The 19,216-nt window shown below is 44.5% G+C and overlaps 1 protein-coding gene across 2 annotated transcripts; it reads left to right on the top strand.

Moving 5' to 3' along the window:
- Positions 1-447: 447 nt before the first annotated feature.
- On the top strand, positions 448-18,344 carry HDDC2 (HD domain containing 2). 2 transcript variants are annotated; one of them, XM_006189575.2, is made up of 6 exons: positions 448-599; positions 1,842-1,963; positions 3,662-3,764; positions 8,810-8,878; positions 14,245-14,383; positions 16,983-18,344. In XM_006189575.2, exons 1-6 carry the CDS (start codon positions 513-515, stop codon positions 17,078-17,080), a joined length of 618 nt encoding a protein of 205 aa, XP_006189637.1. In that variant the 5' UTR covers positions 448-512; the 3' UTR covers positions 17,081-18,344. The 2 variants fall into 2 exon arrangements, with proteins under 2 accessions (XP_006189637.1, XP_014418852.1); XM_014563366.2 differs by lacking the exon at positions 16,983-18,344 and adding an exon at positions 15,491-16,976.
- Positions 18,345-19,216: the final 872 nt, after the last annotated feature.

Here is a 19,216-nt window from a genome sequence, read left to right as displayed (position 1 = left end):
TTCATTCCTTAGTCATTGATCCTAATCTCCAAAGTCCTCTAGCTATATGGCTAGCTCCCAAATCCTCCAAAAGGTAAGATTTTGGTGTATTATGGCATAACTCTCCTCTTCCTCCTCCACACCCTGCTCCCTCTGTCCTTCCCCAGAAAACCACAATCCTTTTAAATGTTTGATGGAGTCCAGTTGAGCAGAGTTTAGCAAACAAGTAATGAGTACTCGGGTGCTCCAAGTACAGTGTCTGCCAGGGATGGTGCAGTGCCCAAGGGCAGCCGTCAAGGCCAGGAAGGTGGAAGACTAGACAGAAGGGTCAGGGAAAACCAGGGTGAAGAAAAGGAGGAGGAGGACGAGAAGGAGAAGGAGAAGACAGAAGGAGCCAGGGAAGAAGAGGAGGAGAGGGAAGGCCGAGACGGTGGGAGGAAGAAGAGGGAGACGCTTCGGGGGCGGGGCTACGTGGGGAGGAGCTTCTGGCGGCGGGCGCGCGGCCGCTCCGGCCTGTGGGGATCGGTGGCCGCATGGCTTCTGTCTCCTCTGCTGCGGCCCTTTCGAGCCGCGGGGCCCGGAACCTGCTGCAGTTCCTGCGGCTGGTGGGGCAGCTCAAGGTGAGGGGGCGTCGGGCGGGCCTGTGGGGCTAGGGTGGCGGCCGCGCGAAGAGTGGCCGCTGCTGGCCACGGGGACACCGGGCTCCAGTCCCCGCCTGGCCCGGGGCGTGCCCTCTTCCTCCGTCCTCCCGCCTCGCGGGGTCGGGAAGGGCAGCACCGCCGGATGGATGCGGTCGTGCGGCCGGACGCGGGGCGGCGGAAGCCAGTTGGCGGAGGCTGCGCGGCGCGGCCGGGATGCGAGGCGCACCCCAGGCCGGGTGGAGTCGGGACCCGCTGTGACTTGTGTCCGCCTGGTGCTCGGACTCGGCCCTCCCCCCGGGCGGCCCTTCGTTCCCGGAGGGTATGCGGCGCCGTGGTGTGCGGCTGTCCCGCCCTCGCCCACGTCTGCCCCGAGTACTTCTGGGGCTCACGACCCCACAGCTGGACGGTAGGGGTGGGGTTCTGGGCAGCAGGTGGAAAGAACAGAACCCATTGGTCCTGCAGGGTGTAAGTGAAGTGCTTGAAATCTGTCTCACCGTTACTCACAGAAATAACAGGTGCTTTTATTTTTAACAGAGGATTTTATAATGTACACACTGGCGTTACATCACGGGGGGGTCTTCTCCCCACCCTCGCCACACTCAGTGATTTTGCAAGAATTTCTCCAAGTTCAAAACAGATGATCTACTCCATGCCACTGTTACTGCAGTTTATTAAATTCTTTAGAGATGTAGACTTCTGAGGAGGAAATACAGCTTCACGGGACCACGTCATGACCTGAGTGTAAAAGCAGGAGTCATGCCTGGTGGTGGCATGAAGCCGGCAGCGCTGCCTTATCCCTTCCGCTTCGAAATTTGGAAGTCTGTCACTCGTTCAAATTCAGAGCTTTCACCACAGTGTCTTCTACTTGCGTCTAATGGGTTGTTTGAAGCAAAATTTACCAACTCGATACTTTGCAATTTTGGTTTTTTGTCTAAGGACCTGAATATGTTCTGTGTACATCAATACGTCAGTACCACAGAGTAACCTGACCTTTGGACTTCGGTGTTGTATTCCTCCCCCACCTCTCTTTTTCATTGTCTGTCCTCACTGGTTTATTTGGTTCCACATATTGATCATTTAGGTTAGTTAAGCATTTTTTAATATGTACTGAAACCATGACCCTGCTTCTGTGCCTTATTCCCTGGACTTCTCATGAAAAGCCAAGTAGATAGTTAAAATACTTATTTTTTTTATAACTTTCTTTCTCTTCATTTTTATCAGAGAGTCCCACGGACTGGCTGGGTGTACAGAAATGTCCAGAAGCCAGAGAGTGTATCAGATCACATGTACAGGATGGCAGTTATGGCCCTGGTGACCAAAGATGAACATCTTAACAAAGACCGGTAAGCTGTGGGCTTTGGTGCCAGTTAGGGTCTCTGGTCTATGGGTATGCATGCCTCTTCATGACTGAGGCCTGTGTCAAACTCTTGTAGGTTAGTTTATACATCAAGAAAAGTTATTTGAGATAGACCATACAGATTCAGGATTTGGGAAGAGGGACTGTGAACTGATTGCTTCAGTTGTTGTAAACCGCACTCTGGGTTTTCTCTTGGCAAGTCAAAGAGCCTGCCTTGGCCTCCAGGAAACATTAAGTGTGATATAAGGGTTTCCAGGGCCTTGAAGGTAAGTGTTAATGTCTAAGATTGTATTTATACATATGTACTTTTATCTAGCCTCTTTTCTGAATAGTGTGGCACTCATTTGTAAAGTGGCTTTTTGGAGTGGTATGTGCAGGATGGAGCTGAGAAAAAAATTCTCTCTCCCTTCAGTCAGTGAACAAGTGTTTAAAATGCTTTTTGAGCGCAAGACAAAGTTTTCTACCAATACAGTACAAGATAGTAAATAAAACCCAGATGAATTACACAGGTCCAAAGTGGCTTCTATGCAAAGCACAGAATAAAATATGTTAGAAAATTATTCTAACAGGACAGATCACCCGTTCTTGGGTGATTTTAATGGAGGGGGCAGAATATGAGTTGACCTCTAAAGGGTTGATTAGGTAGAGAAGCAGAAGACGCAGCACACACAGAGGAGGACATAGAAGCCAAAGGTCTCGTGGGAGCCTGTAAAGGTGTGTTTTGGAAATGATAAGTAGATCAATTTGATTGCAGCAAAGGTTCATTGGGGAGTCTCATGAGCCCTGAACTCTGTAAATACTGTAGAACTGAGGAGATTTTTGGCAAGTAGTACAAGATGAACATGGTGTTGAGTGGAGATTAATTTAAGAAGTTTGAGATTTGAGTTAGACAAGAGAGCAACTGTAGACAGGGACACCTATGAGGAGGCCCTTAGGCCTCGTTCTGCCATCGCGATAGTGGGAACATAAAACAGACTGGTCCTTTGGGGTGTTTATCTCGTGACCTGCCTTTGTTAGTTTGATGATGATTATCCTAATCATTAATCATTATCACTAATAATTATAGTCATTTGTTGAATAAGCAATGCATTCCAGGAATGTAATTTATTAAATTTAATTTTCATACCAAACTTATGAAGTATTATTATCCCCTTTTTACAGACAATCGAATGAAGGCTGCAAAACTTAGCATTTCAGGAAATTAAATATTTGGCAAAGATCTCACAGCTAACAGATGTTGACTGCTGGATTCAAACTCAGATCTGCCCAGCTCTACCCATTTCTCTATAAAGGGCCTCATTTTGATATCTAACTAGTACATTGGGGAAATGATTGTTTCTGAATTTTGTATCAGTAAGTAAATGCTATACCCGGATCACCTTCTGGCTTTTTAATCTAAAGTTATCAGCCTTGTAAAGTGACATTTGAGTAAATAGCTATTAAAAAAAATTTTATGCTAACAATTTCCCCTGCACTCTGTGTATTATGTTGAATATTAACTAGCAGTTTTGATTCAGAGTTGTTACAGGCTGGCAGAATATAATTACTTTGGAAAATACTGCGTTAAAACATTCTGTAAGGCTGGACAAAGAAAGCTATATTATGTAACTTCAAGATGGTATAGAGAAGGAACCTGTAGTGAATATAATTCTGTGTAATTATTCACCGTTTCTTGCCTGGTCAGATGTGTACGCCTAGCCCTGGTTCATGATATGGCAGAGTGCATCGTTGGGGACATAGCACCAGCAGATAACGTCCCCAAAGAAGAGAAACATAGGCGAGAAGAGGTCAGTGTTGACTGTTGACTCCACAAAAGACCACCAGAAAAACTCACTGCTGAAACAAAGCTAAGTTTATTAGACTCCTACTTCAGGAGAGTACCTTCTTAACAGAGTCTTAGTGGTGTCTCATGGAGGAAGGTCAGGGGAGAGTATTTATAGCGTATAGAATTTAAGCTCCTGGGCTGAAGGATGTTTGGATGGATCTCACAAGAGGGGCTACTCTCTTACATATGGGATTGCACAGAGCTTAGGATGTAATAGCTTTGTATTGGTGGGGCTGGGGAGGCAAGGTCTTCACAAGGGTCTTGCCCTAACAGCTTACTCTATTTTGGGTGGTTTACAATCTTATCTTCCAGAAGTACGAATTTCCTGGAATAAGCAGTGAATCAGTTTTTACTTGCTCTCAGCCTTGTTTAACGCAGGGACAAGACATTATATTGGTTTCAGTTCTCAAGGAGGGCACAGAGGGGACCTGAGCCCAGGACGTAGACAGGGTGGCTTTCATTAGAACAATGGAAATAGCTGGAACTTGAAGGAATTCTCCAAGCCAGTTAAGCTCTTTGGACAGAAGTTCTATTAATTGCAAGAATAATCATTATTAAAATTATTATTTAGTAAATTTTAAATTAGTCTTTTAATGATTAAAAGTAAAGGAGAAAAAACTGTATTAGTAAGAAGTGAATAACATCAGTAAAACATTAAGTCTGTTGATTTGGACTCTAAACCCAGAGCCCAGGGACAAAGATGAAGACGTTTTTGAAGCAGAGGCTGGAAAATGTAGGAAGGCTTTTTTTTTAATGCTGGATGGCTGGTTCCCAATTCAGGGATCATTGAAAACTGCTTTTATTGTAGGCCAGAGAGTTTGGTCCTGAATGACTAAGTCAACAGATCCTGCATCAAGTTGGTTTAGCAGGGCCGGTGGGCTTAAATAGCCGTTCTCAGAGCTAGGGGGAGGCTAGAGCTCAGTAGCCAACAGCATTTTTGCCCTTCTAGAGGCAAGAAGATCCACAAGGAATCCTGATTTAGGAGTTTCAGCACACCCTCAACCATGGGAAAAGGGCTGGGGGTGGAAGTGTGTCAGAAAGTGTGAGGAATGTGTTCTTCCCATAAATAAAGGTCCAGAGCATGTGAGCTTCCTGCCAGTGAAAACGGAGGAAGCTAAGCAAGTGTTTCTCTGTCGGAGTCTAGACTGTTGTGAATAAAGAATTCCTAGATTGATTGGCAGAATGAATACAAAATGAAACCAGTTAGCTCAAGATACGGAGCAGCAGAAAGGAAGTAGCCCCGAACCAGAGGATGCTGGGTAATGACATGTGACATAGAGGAAAAGAAGGGGGAAAGAGTCCTCAGTTACACAGCACATTTCAGGATGTGTGATAGCTTCCCTCAGGGGGAAGTGTAGACATTGTGGAGGAGAAATCACATACTGAAGTACCAGAGGGTGATCAGAGACCTTAAAGTGACTGCAGAGAAAGAGACATGCTGTCCCCATGTGGGCACACAGGGACTGTGAGGTTTACTCCAAAGAGGAGTGAGTCAGAACCTTCTGAAGAGAAAACTCTCTGGGAAGGATCTCCACCCACTGGAGACAGAAAACGTACTGCTGTCCTGACAGGAGTTGAGTCCTGACTGGTGATGCCCCCTCGAGGGGCACGGAGGGCACCTGAAATCAGAGTGCTGCTGCTTCACCAGTGGCCTGGCAGTGGTGAAGCCCCTCCGGCCTCATTAAACCTCCTGCCGGCTGCTGCCCACTCCTTCTGATTCACAGAAGAATGTATATCATCAGAAGGGACAGGAAAAACATCTTAAAGAACCACAAGTTCTTGGGCAAGAAACCCAGGGCTTGGAGAGTGCTGATACTTCATTGCCTCTTCCTGCTGCTGGATAGGGTTTGGGAACAGAGAGGAAGATGTGAGAGGTGAACAATTCTTCATGCAGATGGTGTTTATGAATAAGATCTGGATGTCTGAACCATGCCTGAAGGTAATTGAATGAGGGTTTCTTGGCTCCTTGGGGTGGAATGCAAATAATGAGAACCAGAAAGCATCATTTGCCCAGAGGCTGGCCGACGGCATCAGGAAGGCTTTACACTGAAGTAGGAGGGTTGGACAAGACTGGATAAACCTGGCCGGCTGGTTGTCTTGGAGGAGAGCGGGTACTAAGATGAAAGGGAGAGTGAGGGCACAGAAGACAAAATGTAGGGGTCCAAGAGTAGTGCTTGTGTTGTGACCCCCACCCCAAACAAGATAAAATGAACTTTATATTAACCTGAATTGGTAAATGATGCCTGGTAGGGATCATCAAGAATAGTGGGGTGGAGCTTGAGACTGGAACACAGCAATTGCAGGTTATATAACTTTGCAAAGGGAAGACTTACCAAGACAGAAGGCAGAGTCATGGTATGTGTGTACCTGAGAGTAAAGTTGCGAAAGAACTAGAGGTTAAAAGGAGAAGAGCCACACTTTATAATGGGAGTGAATATGGCAAGGTGGAGAAAATGAAAAATACAGTGGGCATTTTATGGAGTACTTACTCTGTGCCAGGTAATAAATAAATATTTATATTATAATATATGTATAAGTATAAACTGTTTAATCCTCACAACAATCCTTTCAGGCAGGTATCACTATTAACCTTATTTTACAGGCGAGAAAACTGAAGGACAAAGAAGTAACTTGTTCTGAGTTCCATAGCTAGTCAGTGGCCAGCTAGGTTTCAAACCCCGTCTGCCTCACCATGATGTGTGAATGATGAATTCTGCTTTCTGGGTGCTTCTCACAAAACTGACAGACGTTTGCTGAAAGCACATTCAGCTTAGAACTTTAGGCGAATTCTTGGCATGCTTTGCTGTCAGGAAGAAGCTAGGGAAATTATCGCTTTAAATCTGTGTGTGAAACAAGGCAGAACTCAGAAATGGGAGAGGCAGGGCTCAGTGTCAGGAAGGGAATCTGGCATCTTCAGCATTGTATCCTGGGCATCAGCCAGGGCCATTTCAGAGGGTGCATTTAAAAAGGTAGGAATGTTTCATGAGGTCTCAAAATGCAATTCTGATTGTATAATAACAAGTGATAGGAATGAGTTTCGATCCAGTAAATCATTGCTCAGTTTCAAGAAGAGAGCAACAACATGTTTGTTTATGTTTTGTTTTTTAAAGGATATGGTGATTTTAGTCAACAGGAAGCGTATTAATAAGTCAGTAACTGGACATAATTTCCAAAAGGCCAGTTCAGTCTTAGTCTGCATTTACAGAAATAGAGCATTTAGAGTGATGGAAGCTTTGGTTCTATTGTGTTCCACCTGGGTCAGACCACATGTCAATCACTGTATTCAGTGCTGGTTGCCTCACCTTAAAGGGAGTAAAATTATCCCTTGTCAAAGCAGGACTTTTATGTTTGTATTCTAAAAGTTTGAATTTTGATATATCTGTACAGATTTGTTATTCAGTTTATTCTTTTCAAACAAAAGCAGTGGGCAAACTTGTGTTTCTAGAATAGTGTAGAGAAAAATGATCTGTTAGATGCTTTTAATATTTGAACATGCAGATTATTTTCTCGAGTATTTTGCTGAGATTTATGAAAAAGTAACAAGGGAGAACGCAGGCACAAAATACCTTAAATCTTGTATGTGGTATGATGCTATAAGCCACTCAAGATAGTGACGTTACTTAGAAGAGCAGATTGTAGACACTGGCCAGTATTGCCTTGCTCTGAGTGTGGTTGTGTTGTAGAACATTTCTTTTTCTCCCAGTAATGAATAATTGTATATACAAATATTCATTTTTATTTTCATTGCTTTTCCCCCAACTCACCATTTGATTTTATGTAAGACCTTTTATATAACCACTTTGCCAAAAGTGGTTCTTACAACTGTGTTCTTTTCAAGGAGCGTAAGCTCTGGTTAGAAGAACTGGAGCAGATTAAGAGGTGTAGGGTGAGGATGGCGAAGGAATTTGAAGCCGTTCGAGAGTAGGTTGCAGACCTCATGCCCCCAAAATGGTACTTTAGGATGTTGGAACAACATGGAAATGAAGGAACGAGAGTGGCTCCTGGGACTTTGGAGACTAGAAATATGTACCAGACACCCTCCACACTCATTCTCTCATCTCTGTTTTTCTTTGGGGTTTGGCTCTCTTGGACTCTACTCATGTCCAGCCTTTGCTGGACAAATAGTGCAGATGGTCCCTAGGTGGCTGGTTTGAGTTACAGGGCCATCCTTTGGACCAGTTACTGTGGCCGCAGAGATCCTGGCCCAGCTGGGTCACTGCCCACCTGTTTGACATAGTGTTTGTGTGAGGGAGGAAGGCAGGAGGCGGGTCAGGTGTGGTGCGAGACCTACAGAGCTGATTTTCAGCTTGCTGTAAGGAAGTGCTTCTGTCAGTGCTGCCTGAAGCCCATCTGGGCAGCCTCTTGAGGTGCTGGGTTCCCTCTACTGGACATGCTTGTGGAGAGGGTTCATGAAGTACCCAGTGATGCTGCTGAAGGGTTCAGATACCACATGGATGGTTTGGCTCATCACCCTTTAATATCTCTTTTCAGCCTGTGAGTCTGCGAGCCTACAAAATGCTATCTAGTGATTTCCTTTGTGTTAAGGACAGTAACTGCCCATTTGTGTAGTGCTTTACATATTGCAATAAAAACATTAATAATAGAAAATGAATATTATAGTATACAAAAAATTTCTTTGAGCTTTGTAATACAGAGTTAGTTTCCTTTTCTGCCCACCTTCAGGTTTCGTTTGAACTCAACTATGCTGATGATTGAAATTCCCCAGGGCATCCCACTAGATGTAAATCTTTGGCCTTACTTCTGATATTTCTATAATCGTCTCACACCCTCCTCATTGTCCTTTTTTTTTGTGTCTGGTATGCTACAGGTCACAAAATAAGTGCTCGTGAATAAAAACATATGAATAAATACATTTATTTAATGTACACAACTGCCCTCCTATTTATGTAAGCCCTTTAGGGAGTTATTTGTGAGAGTTTGAGCTTTTGTAAAATAGTTCACTTAGATAAATGTAACCATGATTATAATAATGATTTGATGTTTCAGGAAGCTATGAAGCAGCTAACCCAGCTCCTCCCAGAGGATCTCAGAAAGGAGCTCTATGAACTTTGGGAAGTAAGTGTATTTGATGAGTTGCTTTTTATTTGTATGGCTCATCTATGTTTTAGTTGACCTAGACTATCTTAACTGACTGTCTCTAACTCATTGCTTTCTGGGTTGTATCTGTTTCTCACCTCCCAGCTGCTGCAGGAATTTCTCAGGTCTAATAGAAAATTTTCTTCCTTCCAATTTCCCCATGTCCTTTGTCAACATGATGCCTGGTATGGATGCTGACTCACAGCCCCTGGATTTCTTGATGCATTGCTCCCAGCCCGCACCCTTCCAGCCTCGTACCCACCTACCCATTTCTGGTCCTTGAAAAGAGCATGGGCTTTGGGCAGCTCAGAACTGGGTTTAACTCCCACCTCACCACTTTCTGGCTCCGTGACCTTGGGCTCATTCCCCTTCCTGAGTCTGTTGCCCATCTGTGACTCTATTAAGTGTTGTTAGGGCTGAGTGAGGTCAAGGTGAAGTGCTGCCACGAAGCGCAGCACAGAACAGGGACTCTGTCGTGCTCAGTCCCTCCCCAGTGCTGCTGCTGGTAGCAAGGATGCGAGGCAGGTTGGCTGGAGGGAAGGGGCGGAAAGAGCTCGGAAAGCCCTAGTGCTTCCATTGCTCCCTTCCTAGTTCTGTGTTTCATTTGTGATGAGAAAAGAACGACAAACAAACCCCTGCCTGTGGCGGTTTCTCACTTCCCTCCAGTCCCCTCCACCCTTCCTTGTTTGAACCTCTAGCCCCACTCCTTGCTCTCAGGTAGTCCTGCCTCCTGCCTCCCACTCCTACTTCTCACGATTCCTTCAAAGCCCTGCTCCCTCCTCCTGGCTTCAGAGCCTGACCTTCCACCTTTCCTTTCACATCCTCCGGCACTCACCCTGTTTTGCTCTTCTCTGAGCCTCAGAGCTGGTGGAGTTCTCTTCCCCTTGATTCATGGGCTGGGCCAGGTCTTTCCTGGATGTGGGACGACGGGAACAAGATGGGAAGTAGCCGGGGTCGAAATCATGAACAGATGTTTCTCCTAGAAATGCCATTTACTCAGTGGTCACATGCTTGCTGTGCTGTCGTTTCTGTGGTGTAGCTGGATTATGGATGAAATAACCCTTTTTAGGCTTCAGAAGGGTGTGGCGTAGAGCAGGGGTTTACAGCCAGGGAGATGTGGATTTAATCCCACCTTCTGGCTACACGTCCTTGGGTGAGTTACTTGGCTCTAGTCAACCTGTTTCTCCTCTAGAACATGAGGATAATACAGCTCCACATACCCTCAGCCACAATTAGAAAATTTTCGAAGTTCAGAGAGCCTTATTTTTTTTTTTTTTTTTTGGTAAAAACTGACCTAACCTGAACTCATTCAGCAGCGGAATCTTACCTGAATCAACATGAGTCCTCGTTCATCTGCCCTGATGGGAAAGTTAATATGCTTAGGTGTAGAAATATTCATCTGTTTGGTAACCGAGTCTGCCTCACACCCCACTGGAGGTTTTCCATAATATATGCTGTATGTACTGTATTGTTTTCTAAAGTTAAAAAGTGCTGAAAACGGAAACAGTTCTGGCCTCAGAGTTTAAGGTAAAAGATTGTGGGCCTTTAATACTTAGCTTGTCAAATAATTGTGAGAATTAAATCTGGCAGAGTATGCACGGTATCTAGCTGGAGCCTAGCTCAGATAGTGTCTGTTACTAGGTATAACTGGGTTTCTTCAGGGAAGAGTCCCTTGTCCCAAAGGTACGTACTTCCCAGTGAACTTTTTGAGTGCTGTGAATTGAGTAATAATGGAGTGGAGTTGGTTGCATTTCATACATAAAAAGAAAAAACCTGCTTCTGAGCTTATGAAACTGATTTTGCATGTATTGTCTCTTGAGGAGAGCCCCTCATAATTTGAAAACCTCTTACAAGAATTTGTAGCTTTGTGCCTCTTAATTCTTGAAAACATGGGGGCAATTCATCTGCTAAATTATTTTCTTGGCCATCAACAACTGGCTAAATAAAGCTTACTGCAAATTTTGCTTTAATTGCAAGAGTATCTTCTAAATGAAAACAGTACAGTAGTCACTTGGAAAGACTTTGGTTTGGAAAAATATAAAGCACAGAGCATTAATGATTTGATAACCCCCAAGCAGGTAACAGTTTTATGATCTTGTAAAAGTCACTGGTTGAATTAATTAAGCTTTTTAAAGAGGATCTCAGGACAGGTGCACAGTGGTCGCCCTCAAGTGTGACAGTGCTTCTTTAGAATTGTTCCTGCCAGGCCAACCAACAGCTTAATAGCAGACGGCAGTGGGCCAGGTGTCTCGGTTGGTAATGCTGTGGGATGTTGCTGACTGATGTCGAGCAGGAAAACTGTGAACTTTTTTTCCTTCTGACATGAACCTCATCTTTGCATCTTTATAGAGATGATCAAGTTAAAATGAGGTCATTGGGGTGGGCCCTGTTCCAGTGTGACTGGTGTCCTTATAAAAAGGAGAATTTGGACGTAGAGACACACACTGGAAGAATGCCACGTGAACCTGAAGAAGGCCATCTGGAAGCCACGGACAGAGGCCTGGGGCAGCTGCTCCCCTCACAGCCACCAGAAGGAAGCACCCTTGCCAGTGCCTTGATTTCCCACTGCTAGCCTCCGGAGCTGGGCGACAGTACATTTCTTTTGCTTAAGACACATAGTTTGTGATGCTTTTAACAGCAGCCCCAGCAAACTAATTCTGTGTCTGTGTGTCTATTTCTCTCTCTCTTCCTCTCTCTCTGATGCAGTAGCTACTATGCAGTGGTTACTTCTTATATTCTTACTTATTTATCTCTATATTCTGTCTCTTTGGCTCTTTACTGTGTCTGTTAAAATTTTGTACAGTTACAACTGAAAGAAAACCTATTTGCAGCTCCCTTATTTTATGGGTAAGAAGACTGAGGGCTAAGGAGCTTGGCCTTGCCCAGGGCCTCTGAGCTGGCGGGTGGCAGAGCCAGGCCACCACCTGCCGTCCGGGTCAGCGTTTCCTTTACGTCATCATGCTGGATGTTAGCTGAGCAAGCGTTTATAGTTCTGCTGTATCATGGTACCGTGTTAGTTATTTATTATTAGTAAGAGTTTTCAAAGGCTGCTATAACAAACTACCATGAACTTGAATGGCTTAAACGGCAGAAATTTATAGTCACAGTTCTGGAGGCTAGACGTCCAAATCATGGTGTTGGCTGGGCCGTACTGTCTGAAGGCTCCGGGGGAGGATCCTTCCTTGCCCCTCCCTCGCCTCCGGAGCGCCTCTGCTGGCTCTGGCCTTCCTTGCCCTGTAGATGCACCCTTCCAGTCTCCGCCTCCATAGTCAGATGTCTGTGCCAGCTTCTCCTCTTCTTCTGAGGACACCAGTCATTGGATTAGGCTCCATTCTAATCCAGCATGGCTTTATCTTAATTTGATTACATCTGCAAAGCCCCTATTTCCAAGTAAGGTCACATTCGTAGGTCACAGGCAGACATGAATTTTGTGGGGACGCTGTTTAGTGGAGGACACAGACTCTCATATTAAATTAATCATTTTAAAAATTCATGTTCAGCATTAGTACATTGGCTTTTTTTTATTGAGTTATAGTCATTTTACAATGTTGTGTCAAATTCCAGTGTAGAGCACAATTTTTCAGTTACACGTAAACATACGTATATTCACTGTCACATTTTTTTTCGCTGTGAGCTACCACAAGATCTTGTATATATTTCTGTGTACTACACAGTACAATCTTGTTTATCTATTCTACATTTTGAAATCCCAGTCTGGCCCTTCCCACCCCCCGCCCCCTTAGCAACCACAAGTTTGTATTCGATGTCTATTCTGTCTATGAGTCTGTTTCTGTTTTGTATTTATGTTCTTTTTTTTTAGATTCCACATATAAGTGATCTCATATGGTATTTTTCTTTCTCTTTCTGGTTACTTCACTTATAATGACATTCACTTTTTCTCCTTAAATAAGTATCATAGAAAGATGTCTCCTCTGTCACCTATATTTTGCTTTAAAGAAATACCCCTTTGAATCCCAAGGCATAGCAGGGGCAGCTCCCAGCCACATGGCAGATGCCTGGCACACCTGTCTCGCCTGCCCTGGGTGGTTTCTCATCTTGCAATTGAAGATACAGTTGGGTTAACAAGTACCCCTTAAAAAGTGTCTCCCTTTTCTCTCCTTTGAAGCACAGTGCAGTATTTTGGTGGGGAAGTTGTGTATGGCAGCATGAGGGTCCTGGGTCCCAGAGGGAGATCACCAGGAAGTGGGAGAGCGAAAGATGCAAGAGAGAAACTTCATGTATATCAACACTACAATCAGGGCCAGCCTTTCCCCAGGGGTCAGGGAAGGAACTTTTGATCTTCCTCTCCTTTCCTCTCTTTCTCTTCCCTTCTGTCCTCCATTTTCGGGACCTAGAACTTGTATCTCTATCCTGCTTGAATCCTCATCCTTCTGTTGCTCTGCAAAACCCCAACCCGAGCTGCATCTCATAAAAACCAAGAAACCTTCAGTGATGCACATCACATCACTCTCTGCCAAGAAAGAATGACAGGCTCATTATCTGAACACATCTGGGGTGGAATTATAAATGAGAACTTTGCAGGGAAATTGGTTGGGAACACTTTGGTCTTAATAGAAGAATGGTTCCATGTAGTGTTAATTGGGACTTGTGGTTGTGTGACACGTGTCACGCCCCAAGAAGCAGTTTGTCTGTAGCTTCTAGTTTCAGGTCTGCACTGAGAAGGGAGGGGCCAATGGGAAGAGGAAAGGGAGAAAAGCTGCTCCCTGTTCACTGCCTCCACCCTCTCCCTGCCACCAACACGTGCACATGTACACTGTGTGAAGAATTCTCCGATGCTGGCTGTATCCTCAAGAGTCGTAACCCAGAGGGACTAGATTAACTTGTCCCCTATGTGGGGAGCAAGGACAGAGATTCCCAGTGTAAAGTGGTAACCAGAATTAAATGAGAAAACTAGAAATTCACGTAAAAGGGAAAAGGAAATCTGACATAAAATGGAGAGGGAAATAATTTGAGAAGCCTAAGATGAAGTACTAGCTTGAAGTTTAAAAAGACCCACGCCCCTCAGGTAGATTAAAGAATGATGATCTTGAAATGAAGACAAGTTACTAAACAGGAAGAAGAATGCTTGGAAGTGTCTCTATGAACAAATGAGACTTCCCACAGGCGTGGGACGCGAGCCCAGCCTTACGCGGAGCGCTGCTGTTACGCTGTGGAAGTGCGGTGGGGCGTCTCTCTGTGACGGCTGTGTGTGCAGTGGAGAAGTGTGGCCAGTACCGAATGTGCTTGTAGCTGTGACTCTGATTTCAGGTACCAGAATCAGAATTTTCCTGGCATAACCGATCATGCGGCCCTAATTATGCTGCTTTCATTGCCCCTTGACTTAGGAATATGAGACCCAATCTAGTGCAGAGGCCAAATTTGTGAAGCAGCTGGACCAGTGTGAGATGATTCTTCAGGCATCTGAGTATGAAGACCTTGAGAATAAACCTGGGAGGCTGCAGGACTTCTATGATTCCACGGCAGGTACTCAGTGCTGTTTTCAATAAGCATCATTCCAGCGTGGCTTAGTTAGTCCTCGTGTAATGACTAATATTATGTTAGTGAAATCCACAGTTGTTAACCTCTTCTGACCCTTTCATATGGAGCATCTAAAAAGAAAAATGGGGTTGTGGGGAAAGGTATAGCTCAGTGGTAGAAATGCATGCCTAGTAAACACAAGGTCCTGGGTTCAATTCCCAGTATCTCCATTAAATAAACAAACAAACAAACAAACAAACCTAATTCCCCTACAATTTAAAAAAAAAGAAAGAAAATGGTGGAATTCATGGTTTGAGGCAACCTGGGGCTTGAGAGCATTGTGGCCCAGGAGTCTGAGCACCAGGTTCACATCATACATACCAGCTGTTGCTGTGTGCCCCCGGGCAATCTCCTGACCTCTCTGGGTCCTCTCTGAAAAATGGAAGTTATAATACTTAAGTCCTAGGTTGGTTTTTAGATTCAAAAGAGATAATGTATGTGAAAGTGCATTTTAATCTCTAAGTGCTTTTTAAATATGTAAGTTCATGTAAGTTAGAAGTAGAAATAGAGATTTAAAAAGAGAAAACCCCAAACAGTTGAAGTCACTGTTGTCATTATAGCCCTTCATAGCACAGACCTGAAGTCAAACTGCTTAGACTTGAAACCTAGTTGTGGCACGTATAATTTAAGTAACCTCCAGTAAATTAATTACTTAACTAGGCCTTTGTTTCCTTATTTTTGTTTTTAAAATGAGCATAATTACAGAATCTACTTTATAGGGTTATTTGAGGTTATATGCGCAGTGCTTAGAATAATACTTGTCAGCAAGCCTTGGCTGCCTTTATTTTGGTGCCGTTTCTAGAGTGAGGAGCCAGGTGTACACCGCACTGGTGACGGCCGTGCCCACGTTGCTTCCTGGAGTAAAACTCCATCTCTCTGCCCTGGGAGTTCTTTAGGCCCAGCACAGCTTCCCTCTCCCCTGAAAGTCCTCTTAGAGATGGGCTTTCTGGGGCCTCTCAGGACCGAGTAGAGGAGAGTCTCAGCTCCAGAATGTGCTCCAGAATATGATTTGCGTTGTGATGAAGTTGATTCAGTTTTCCTTCTCTTTTCCAGCCCCTCTACCTCTGCCCCAGACAAGGCCCTCACTGTTTCTGTACTGGACTGCTGTTATAACCACCTCCTGTAATCTGCCGGGCTCTCTCTCTAGTTCATCCTGTATGTCTCAGTGTTTTCCTCCTTTGTAGGTATTCGTGTCATCACATCTTTGTTTTTAAAGCATTTGTGGCTTTCCTCTTCCTTAAAATAAAATCTTGACACTTTTTAAGTGGCGTAAAAAGCTCTGCAGTCAGGCTACTCAGCTTTCTGGCTTCCTCTCCTGATCCTCCCTGCTAGATTAAAAGTCACCGCACTTTCCACCCTGGTGCACTCCTTCCAGTAAAAAAATCAATGTAGACAGTGTAACTGTACTATTTCTTATCCTGATTTGGACCAGGGTGGTAATGGTAGAAAAAGTAAGAAGTGGTCAGATCCTGGGTTTATTTTGAGGATAGTGTCAACAGGACTTGTGTGTGAGTCTGAGGATTTTGGACTTTCCACTGGATGGGAAAGATGGGGGAAGAATAGGTTTGGGGGAAGAAAATCAGGGGTCCCAGAAGCCAAGGGAAGAAAGTATTTCAAGAGGGCACGAGTAGCCATCAGACTTAGCAACGTGGAGCCGACTGGTGTCCTCGGTAAGAGCACTTTGGTGGAAGCATTACCTTTACAGAGCATGACCTTTACAGCATGACCTTTACAGAACACAGCCTGGAAGCAACAAAGACCGTGGAGGGCAGGCCCAGCCCGGTGGTAAGAGCCATGTGAGAGAGAAGGCAGCCGGTATGTGAGGGGCTGTGGGGAACGCTGTGTCCTCAGGACAAGCCAGGTGTCAGTTAGGGCAAGAAGTTGAAGGGAACTTCTGAGAAGAGATTGAGGATAGGGAATAAATGGAGTAGAGTTAAATGTGGGATGAACAGTAAGCAGCAAAAGGCACTGGCAAGAAAAGACAGTCAGGGAAGAAGTGGTGGGTTTAGCAGTCCCCCGTGCTACCCACCATCGACCTAAGGTAGCTTGGAGCTTGGATGCTGCCCAGGGAGGGCTGAGGAGCAGGAAGACAGCGCAGATAGCTGGCTTCAGTGTAGACATTCTTGTTTGCATCCTGGGAGAACCTAGACCCCCTGGTCTTCATACTGATCTTTTTATTAGTAGGTGCTTTGTTTCCTGAAATTAATTGCAGATTCAGAGTGGACAGAGGTTTTTCTCAGTTCTCGAGCTCTGTCCTCCCTGAGTCTCCCTGTAGTTCCTGGTAGAAGAATTCAGAGGCTGCCTGGTGAGGATTCCCCAGCTTTGCCTGATTCTCATCATTCTGCTCGGTAGCATCTTAGGTGATGAAGAATAAGCTCCAAGTGTTCCCCTGTGGCTCCTCTCCAGGACCTGGAATTGTATTCTTCTGTGTTGGAGTGAAGTATGGGTCAGACTACAGAGTGGAGCCCCTGGAAAGCCCTAGGACCAACTTGGAGAAACTGGTGTATTCTCTTATTATTTTGTCCCCCGTCTTCTCGCCTTGCAGGAAAATTCAGTCACCCGGAGATAGTCCAGCTCGTTTCTGAACTTGAGGGGGAAAGAAATGCTAATATAGCTGCCGCTGCCAGCGAGCCACGCTCCTGAGATGTCCTCTTGGGTCCTGCATTCCTGTAACAATCTGTTTCATGGTGTCATGTTTGGCCGCTGTTGGTCTGTTGATTTCCCCAGATGTGAGTCTGCTTATTTTCAGTTGCCTGGACTCCAGCAAGAAACATGATACAATTTGGGCAATAAAGGAAGCTACAGAACGGGATGTGGTCATAAAAATGCCATAGATGAAGACCAGGGTGGGGGGTGGCTTTCATTAACTAACTAAATAAATTATAAAAACCTTAAACTTCAGAATACTTATTGGAGATTTTATATCATCTCATTCTGAGTTAATAACCTACATCCCTGAAGGCCATATTCATTGAACAATAGAAAATTTAACTATGATTGCTTTTAAAAAGATTCTTCAGCTGGTTTAGTGATAAGGATCCAGGAAAAACAAAAGTATTATAATGCATTCTCCCTTCAGATGAAATGCTGCTTTATTCAAATTCTGCAGCCAGATTTTTAATTTCACTGTGACCTGCTTTATGCGCCCAGTTGTAGACTCATAAACCTGTTAACTGATTCTGCCCCTCTCTGCCCTTTCCTCAACCCTTTTTGTCATATGAGGATATAAATTAGGGCGTGCAGTTTCAAAAGGCACGTATCTTCCTCTGCTCAATCTTCAGACCTTGATTATAAGATTATTTATCATCACGTGAGAAATATATAATAAGTTATTGCTGGGATCACTGGACCTTATGTAGAGAACACATCAGACCCAGTTTCTTCCCCTCATTTCCCTTTCACAGGATGAGTAATCTGCCTGCTTGTGTTTAAATGATGCACAGCCATTGAAAAGTGAGGAAAGGAAGGCTGTCCATGCAAACCTGCTCAGTAGTTTGGTGGGAGCATGATGCCTGTCCCTTTAATTCAAATGTCGGTTTCCATTTGAAGAAGGCCTTTTAGGCTGGCTTGGTGAGAATTCTAGGCAGCGTTTCTTTGGAAACTCTATGCGGTATCCATGGATACTCAATCTGCCGGAAGCAAGGTGCATGATCTCTTCAGAAGCAGCACACATAGAGCTGATCTGCACTGAGGAGAGCTACGCTTCTCTGCTCTGAAATGCTGCTGCATCATAGCAACAGTGTGTGAAAAGCAGTAAATGGTTGAAAATCAGCAAAGTCGGGTTATTGTTGATGTGGTTTGTAGGAAACAGAACTATGTCTATCAGTGTTTTGGAGTTTTTTCCTCCTGGCATGAAAATCTGCACACAAAACAACCCCAAATAAAGTTCAGTTATTTATAACTAGAAGGTTTTCTGTGGCTCTGGAGTTTTATTTGGGATGTCTGTCTGCTGTAATCTTCATAAATCCACACACAGACTTTGGATGTCTTTATTGGGTCAAACTTAATACTGGTCACAATTATCTCAGTTTCCCACTTACCTACCAAGTGAGGGTTCACACTTGGTCCTACCCCTTCCTTACTGAGGTAATACATTTAAAAACAAAGAAAATGTAATGGTTCTATAAATAAAATACCCTTAAATAAGGATAATGATGAAGATCAATAAAAGAAGATGGCGGCTGAAATCACCAGCCAGTTGTCTACAAATATTTAAGCACTGCCACTTTAAAGAAATGGGTTTCCTTGTTGCATACCTGTGCTATTTGTCTGGAATTGGTCTTCTGAATAACAAACCCTAGAGCTATGATGCAGAGTAAATAATTGTTCTTAGCTTGAACTGTTGGTTCGAAAACTGGCTCCTTCCATGGAAGGCAAGGAGAGACTGAAGAGGCAGGCCACTCCTGATTGGTAGGTGGCAGGTTTAATAAACAAAGCAACTTATATACGAGGCTTGTCTGGGGTGGCCTCAGGACAAGATCTCTGCACCTGCCTGCTGGAATCTTTATGCAGAAGCCTCCACTGGTTTCAGTCACATACCGTCGAGATGTTCTCAACAACACATGACTCTTTCGAGGCTGTGTCCTTGAAACAGCTCCTAGTGCAGGAATGGTAGGTGGAACATACATGCATCCCAAAGGTGTGATGGGGTCAGGAGCTTCCAATTGCCTGGGTCCAGCTCTCTAGTCAACTGATGGTCACATCTCTTGGATGACCTCCTCCAAAATGAACTCAACAAAAAATTCTTTGTTACCTCTTTGTAATGAGGAAGAGACCAAC

The sequence above is a fragment of the Camelus ferus genome, chromosome 8, assembly GCF_009834535.1.
Source record: "Camelus ferus isolate YT-003-E chromosome 8, BCGSAC_Cfer_1.0, whole genome shotgun sequence".
Classification (NCBI taxonomy): Eukaryota; Metazoa; Chordata; class Mammalia; order Artiodactyla; family Camelidae; genus Camelus; species Camelus ferus.
Note: the sequence above shows the minus strand (reverse complement) of the source record. Positions and strands in the feature narration are given on the sequence as shown.